Source organism: Pocillopora damicornis, chromosome 8, assembly GCF_964200805.1.
Source record: "Pocillopora damicornis chromosome 8, jaPocDami1.2, whole genome shotgun sequence".
NCBI classification, from domain to species: Eukaryota; Metazoa; Cnidaria; class Anthozoa; order Scleractinia; family Pocilloporidae; genus Pocillopora; species Pocillopora damicornis.
Window position 1 is genome coordinate 7,907,398 of NC_142677.1, and position 7,494 is coordinate 7,914,891.

Genomic DNA, 7,494 nt, shown 5'->3' on the forward strand with positions numbered 1-7,494 from the left:
ATCACCATTGGTAGCCGGCAGAGAGCCACTCGAGATTTAATTCGGCAGCTTGATTCTCCAATTCGCCAAACAACGACCCTACAGTACTCTCGGCGCGAACTGGTGTCGCTCCGGAAAAATTACAGCCTTCAGGAGAGACGGTCAGTTTTATTTAAGAACATTCGAGCGGATGGAATTTTTAAGTACCGAGGGAAACGGTCCGGAAGACTTACTAAAACAAAATTAAATACAGGCCGAAGCAAATATTCTTCAGAAACGAATGAATTTTCAACCTTGAATAATTATTCACAGTCGAACAATCACACCTTACCGGGGCTTTCAGTAATTCCCGTGAGAACAACCACACGCACCATCTCCAGTAGTTACACAAGACCAAGAACTGTTAATTGCTATAACTCTTCCATCTTGAATGAATCGTTATGGTTCAATAATCACGCTTTACCGAGACTTTCAACAATTCCCGTGAGAGTAACTACGCGTGTTTCCTCGAGCCGTTACACAGAAGAAAGAGCCGTCAATTTCAATAATCTGGCTATTATCAAGCCTAAGAGAAACATCGACGCAAGGAAAAACACCTTGCAGTTCGTACCGTCAATAGCTGTGTCTAACGTAATGAGCTTGGCACCAAAAATAGATGAACTTCGTATTTTTTTTGAACACCCACGAGTTTGATCTTTGTTGTATAACGGAGACATGGCTGAAAGATTCTATTGATGACAGCGTAGTTGACATTAGTGGCTACAACATCATACGCAAAGATAGGACCCACAAGCTACATGGGGGTGTGGCTCTATATGTAAAAGATTCCATCAAATTCTCAATTCTACGGGACTATGAGTTTCCTGACCCCGAGGGCCCTGAGGTTTTGTGGGCCAAAATCACGCCCAACCGATTGCCCCGGGGTTATAGCTGCCTTATCATTGGTACAGTATACCATCCTCCACCGCCTGCCAAAGATGAGCCCCTCCTTGATTACATGATGGATTCTCTCTCTAGGATAGAGAGTGATATCCCTGGCGCAGGTATAATTCTCGCTGGCGACTGGAACAGGGCAAATGTTTCACCAGTTATTAAGCAGTTCCGCCTCACGCAAGTCGTCCATTTTCCAACAAGAGGGGATCGTACACTCGACAAAGTGCTAACTAATCTTACAGAACACTACGAGAAACCTTCTCCATTCCCGCCCTTCGGACTATCCGATCATTGTACTGTTGGTTTGTTTCCAAAAATTAGATCGAAGGCCAATATTCCTGCAAACAGAACGGTTACTACACGTACTGTTAACGCTGAGTCCAAACAGGCTTTTGGTCGTTATATGACGGGGGTCGACTGGTCATTAATCGACACTATAGATAGCGTCCAAGAACAGTATGCTCACTTCAGTGCCCTAATTCACATAGGGTTAGATTCTATCCTTCCCAAAAAGCGAGTTAAGTTCCACCGAAACGACGCACCATGGATTTCACCCAAACTCAAGGCACTTATAGCACACCGTCAAAGAGCATATTACCAAGACAACAAACCATTGTTCCACTACTACCGGAACAAAGTAAACAGGGAACGGAAGCTCTGCAAACGCTCTTATTACAACACTAAAGTCAGCGTTTTGACCGAAAACAATCCTAAAATGAGGTGGTCCGAATGTAGGCGGTTATGTGGAATGAACAAAACATCTACAAGTGTCGCAAATCAGCTCCTAGCAAGTAAACCAGCTACCTCAATCAACCTTAAGATCTTGGCTAATGAAATCAACACAGCTCTGCTAGAACCTCAAGCTTCGTTTGACCCACTTTTAGATAATATCGAAACTGTGAGCACTGAGGGTTTTAAAACTCCCATTATTTCACTGGAAACTACCTTCAAATGCCTTAGTACGGTCAGCTCCTCCAAAGCTGGGGGCCCAGATAATATCCCAAACTGGGTCTTGCGTGATTTCGCTCCTGAGCTCGCTCAACCTCTTCGTTGTATCATCAATTCCTCGATTAGTCAAGGGACTTTACCGGACTTTTGGAAATGTGCAAACATCACCCCTCTTCCCAAAACAAAGATAGTTGAGGATGCGGCGAAAGATTTGAGACCTATTTCACTGACACCAACGTTGTCCAAAATTGCCGAGCACTACGTCGTCCATGAACATGTGAAACCAGCACTTCTGAAACGCCTGGAACCCGATCAATTTGGGTGTATTCCAGGATCCTCCACTGCGCATGCATTGATAAACCTGATGCACAATTGGGCGCAAGCAACAGACGGAACGGGGAACACCGTGCGGATCTTTGCGTTGGACTATAGAAAAGCCTTCGATCTGATAGATCACAGCCTCTTGCTATCGAAACTCTCGACCTTCAACATCAACCCTTACATCATTAATTGGATAGTAGCCTTTCTTAAAGATAGGAAACAAAGGGTCAAACTTGCACATGATTGTCTCTCAGAGTGGGGATCGGTCCGAGCAGGAGTACCGCAGGGAACAAAATTGGGACCGTGGCTATTCTTGGTTATGATAAATGATTTGAAAGTACCATCAGCCAGTGATTGTATAAAATATGTAGATGACACGACAGTGTATGAAATCATAAGCAAGGGTGGTCCTAGCAATGCTCAGTCTATGATAAACGAAGTAGCTACCTGGTCAACACTTAACTCGTTTCAACTTCATCCGAAAAAATGTAATGAGCTAAGAGTTTCCTTCGTGCGCTCCCCTCCTTCCTACGATCTCATAGAAATTAATGGCTCTAAGGTTAGCGCCTTCAGTGTCGTGAAATTACTGGGTGTGTATTTTCAAGACAACCTCAAGTGGAACACTCACGTTACTGAGATGATTAAAAAGGCCGCTAAGCGCCTTTACTTTTTAACTCAGTTAAAGCGAGCTAAGGTACCATCACCAGAATTAGTGAATTTTTATGTTGCTTGCATTCAATCCGTCTTACTTTATGGATGTCAGGTCTACCATTATAGTCTCCCCGATTATTTGAGCTTAAGTTTAGAGCGGGTCCAAAAGAGAGCCTTGAAAATTATATACGGTTATGATAATCATTATAGAGAAGTGCTTCAGATGGCAGAGCTGAAAACCCTAAGGGATCGGAGGGAAGACCTTTGCCTAAAATTCTTTAACAACATCGTCTCCAATCCCTTGGATTGTTTGTACCACTTACTGCCTTTTGACAACCGAGATCAACTTAGGGAGTTACGACGACGCAGACCATTTAGAGTTTCCTTTAAAACAAATCGGTTCAGAGATACTTTCATTCCAGCAAGCGCAAGACATTTTAATTGACATCTATTACAATTGTATATGGGCCCATATGTAAATTAGTTCCCTTTTAGGTTTGATTTTATTGTATAGTTCTATTATATAATTTGTACACCTTTGTAATTCAGCTTCCAGCTGCTATTAAGGTATTATTAATAAACGTCTATCTATCTACCTATCTCTCTGCATTACATCGACGATTTCAGTCGCCCCTTCATATTGATGTTTTGGTACACCAACAATGCAACTGGCAAGCATTGTCCAGTAATAATACAAATTGCATAATCCTTTTTCATTTCCCAATTCAGCCATTGTTAACTACTTGCAAAGATGATATAATCATTGACTCTCATGAAATCCTACTATTTTCTCTCTCCAACAATGCAATTAGCACGTATTGTCTAGTAGTTATACAAATTACATAACCCTTTTCATTTCCCGGAATTTAGTCATTGTTAAATCCTTGTAAAGATTATGTAACTTTCCACATCTTTCAGGTGTGTGATTGAATTTCATGCAAACGTAATTTGCATTGTATATTAACGCAATGCACTTGGTTATTTGAGTTGTTTGTTGGAAGGCAAAGAGTTGCTACTGTTTTGAAGCTTGATGGAGGATTCTTCGGAAGACGAATCTGCCATTTTCATAACGCAGAGCCAGAGGTCGGAAAATGCCGCTGCCGTTGAAGGTAATTACGCTTTAACTTTTTGGGGGTCATTTTTAAACGACTAAGAAAAGCTTTCCTTGTATTTTGTTATTGTTTATAGAAGAGCAAAGATTCAGAAAACCAATTACGTCTGTTGAGTGTGAAAAATTTGAAGAAAGTTGGGTGTCAGACTCAAGTCGTCGAAAATGGGCGTGGGTGCTGAAAGTCTTTGATCAGTGGATGGTTGAGAGAAATAAAGCCGTAAATGAAATGAGTTATAGTGGTGAACCGTTGATAAACGAGAATCTAGATGAAATGTCTGAAGAGCAGCTGGATTTTGTCTTGGCTCGATTTATTGCCGAAGTTAGAAAAGAAGATGGACAAGAATATCCAGGAAAGACTTTATATGAAATGATAAGTAGTATTCAAACGTTTTTACGTGTGAAATGTAAGAGAAATGTAACTTTGATTGACAAAACAGGTTGTAAATTTAGAAGTTTGAATTCAGCTTTGAATTTTCAAATGAAAGAAAAAGCTGGGCAAGGAATAGGCTTAGTTGTCAACAAGGCTAATCTTATTACGGAGGAACAAGAAAACTATTTGTGGGAAAACGGGTTTTTAGGGAGCGACAACGCAGAGCTGCTTTGCCACACTTTGGTCTGGGTTTTTGGCATTCAGTTTGCTCTAAGGGCTGGGCAGGAACACAGAAATTTGAGATTTAAAAACTCACAGTTATCGCTACAAAGTGACGAATTGGGTAATGAATTCTTACAGTATATGGAGGATATCAGTAAAACTAATAATGGCGGTTTGAGCCATTTGCGTATCAAAAGGAAAGTTGTTCGGGCATATAAGAACTTAACCAATGTAGAGCGTTGCCCAGTTGAGCTGTATAAGAAATACGTATCTCACGTGCCGAAAGAAATCAGTGACAACGCATTCTATTTGCGGGCTTTGCCAAAGCCAAAAGGGGACGTATGGTATTATAATAAAGCTATGGGGAGGGAAACGTTAGGGAACGTAGTTAAGAATATTATGCGAAGAGCAGGTTTTGAGGGGCACTTTACAAATCATTCCCTTCGACGAAGTTGCGCCACACGATTGTACGAAGGTGGTGTGCCAGAACAAGTTATTGTAGAAACCACTGGTCACCGATCATGTGATGGGGTTAGGAAGTATAAGTGTACCTCATCAACATTTAAAAGGAAAGCAAGTGAAATCTTGCAGGGAGCGACTCCTAAGAGGGCAGAAATAGACGTCAAGGAAAAAAATGAAAAACTGTTTAACAATGATGTTGAGCAAAAATATGATGGACAAAGGGAAGAAACAGGGTTACAGGGGTTAAGCGAAAAGGTTTTAGACGAAAACCAGAGCGAAGATTATAATCAGTCAGTTGTAATTAGTACTCACAGTACGAAAATTGTTATTTCTTACAAGTGAGAAAGACTGTCATTGTCAGATGTGCCCTAAATAAACTGTAAAATGTTTTCGTCTGTACGTCTCCTGGAATGGTACTTCTCATGGTGTATTCATTTACTTTTTAACTTCAGATCTTCATCATAAATTATGCGCGGACATTCGCGAATTTTCAAAAATTACTGAGTGGAAAAGTAACGAAGTAAATACCACAGTCATGCAGCAATATTAAAAATATTGCTGGAAGCAGGCTGCATTATTAAAAATATTGCAGTGCAGCCAGCCCACTGCAATATTGAACGTTTTAGCGCGTTTAGGATTACCCCTGATAATTTCCCTGCTACCAAAAAGGACCGCCACCGTTTTCCTCAGACAGTTGGACTTGACTGAATATGAATACTTTCTCAGGCTGAAATCGCCGATATAATGCTGAGAGAGAACAATAGGATTTTATGAGGGTCAGTAATTATAACAGAGATAGCATTAAATGCAAGAGCTGATGATGGTATCACAAATGGGGCAAATAATATTATCAAAAAGATTACATTATATGACAAAAGTAAACCATCTGGTATAATTTGGGCACAATTTGACCATGTTGATGTTGGAGAAAAGACTAGACATGATAACAAGCAATTGTATTTGTAAGGAATTGAACCTACATGGACTCCTATCAAACCTATCATTGCACAATTTGTAGTAGGAAGAAACAGAACAGCTGTTAACTTTAAAACCAAAAGAGCAATACCTTGTGTGCATTATGTAGGACTCAGCAGAGTGACAACAATTGATGGACTTTACATAACTGACCTTTCTGAAAGTAAAATAGCTGTTAATCACTATGTTAATGTTCACATGCTGTAGTTATGCACAGATTGCCATACCAAAATTTCTAATAGCCCGATCTTTGAATTAGACCCAAGTAATTTTAAAATTTGCTTCCTTAATTCAAGATCTCTGCATAAACATATTGAAGACATACATAGTGACCTAAACTATTCAAATATGGATATCAATATTTTCTCAGAAACAAGACTACAACATTTAGACAGCTATGCCATAAGTGGGTATACTACATTTCCAAATGACAGGGAATCTTCAATACTCACTACAAAGGCCCTTTGCTGGAACAGCTGTATACACTAAAATCCCCTTCATCCCTGGATATCCACTAGCCAAAAACACCAATGGAGTAAAAATAACCATTATCAAAGTTGTTGCCATTCCCCATGTTAACATCATAGGTGTATACAGGTCACCAAAAGTGTCAGTCCAACAAATGTGTCTAGCATTGACCCAAATTCTCAATAGTTGCTGTTTTGATTTTAATGTTTTTCTTGGGGATTTTAAAGTCAATTACTTCATTCAAAAAGAGAAAGTTCCCCTCTATAACTTGTTTATAAGAGATAACAATTACAAACAATAGGCATCATCCTATACTACTGATAATTGAACAACTATTGACCATAAATATATCAATTTACCTGAATCAGAAATGACTGTACTCATTCTGGAAACATATTTCACTGATCATAAAGCAATATGTGCATTGATTAAAACAACTTGATATTGTTGAAAATTGAACATACATGTAACTCCATGTAAGATGTTTGAGAATGCTATAAGGTACCAACAGAATTCAATGTAGGAAGAGTAATTCGGCAATTTACTTTACATCATCATAATTTATGCATGTAGTGATAAGATGTTCCAATTTTTCTGATCACAAGCCATTGTTTTTGCATAAATTGAAGGATAGAAACTTGAAAATAGGCACACATGTGAAGTCAGTTAGTTAACTGACAAGTAACTGATCTAAAAATACTAATTTTCCTTGATGAAATTCCTCATTAAGATAACCTAAAATTAAAATGCAATTCTGAAGGTTGTTCTGCTTTTTGGCAACCTTTTGTCAATCAGAGAATAAACATAGGGATAGAGGTAAGCTTGCAAATTTTTTTCATTGTTATTTGTTTTCCCCTTTCTCTCAATAGTAGCAAACAATTTTCTAGCCAGTGTATATAATAACAACTTAATATACTTATTTCTCCATTTAAATCTAAGTACCTTCACCTCATTCTAAGTCTTAGTGTTAATACCAGTAACTTCATGTATTATCCTATTTTCCCCTTACAGCCTGTTCCTGAAAAATGGATGACGAACTCACTGGCTATCTTCA

At 39.1% G+C, this 7,494-nt stretch overlaps 2 protein-coding genes across 2 annotated transcripts; both read left to right on the plus strand.

Annotated features, from left to right (window-relative positions):
- Nucleotides 1–634: 634 nt before the first annotated feature.
- Nucleotides 635–3,762, plus strand: LOC149041245 (uncharacterized). Its single transcript, XM_089214712.1, has 2 exons — nucleotides 635–2,518; nucleotides 3,751–3,762. The coding sequence occupies exons 1-2, from the start codon at nucleotides 635–637 to the stop codon at nucleotides 3,760–3,762; spliced, it is 1,896 nt and encodes a 631-aa protein (XP_089070838.1).
- Nucleotides 3,461–5,725, plus strand: LOC149041246 (zinc finger MYM-type protein 2-like). Its single transcript, XM_089214175.1, has 2 exons — nucleotides 3,461–3,941; nucleotides 4,021–5,725. The coding sequence occupies exons 1-2, from the start codon at nucleotides 3,863–3,865 to the stop codon at nucleotides 5,337–5,339; spliced, it is 1,398 nt and encodes a 465-aa protein (XP_089070301.1). The 5' UTR covers nucleotides 3,461–3,862; the 3' UTR covers nucleotides 5,340–5,725.
- Nucleotides 5,726–7,494: the final 1,769 nt, after the last annotated feature.

Coding starts and splice junctions, on each gene's coding strand:
- LOC149041246 (XM_089214175.1), top strand. CDS start 3,863: ATGGAGGATTCTTCGGAAGACGAATCTGCCATTTTCATAACGCAGAGC. Junction 3,942..4,020: donor AAATGCCGCTGCCGTTGAAG/GTAATTACGCTT, acceptor TATTGTTTATAG/AAGAGCAAAGATTCAGAAAA.
- LOC149041245 (XM_089214712.1), top strand. CDS start 635: ATGAACTTCGTATTTTTTTTGAACACCCACGAGTTTGATCTTTGTTGT.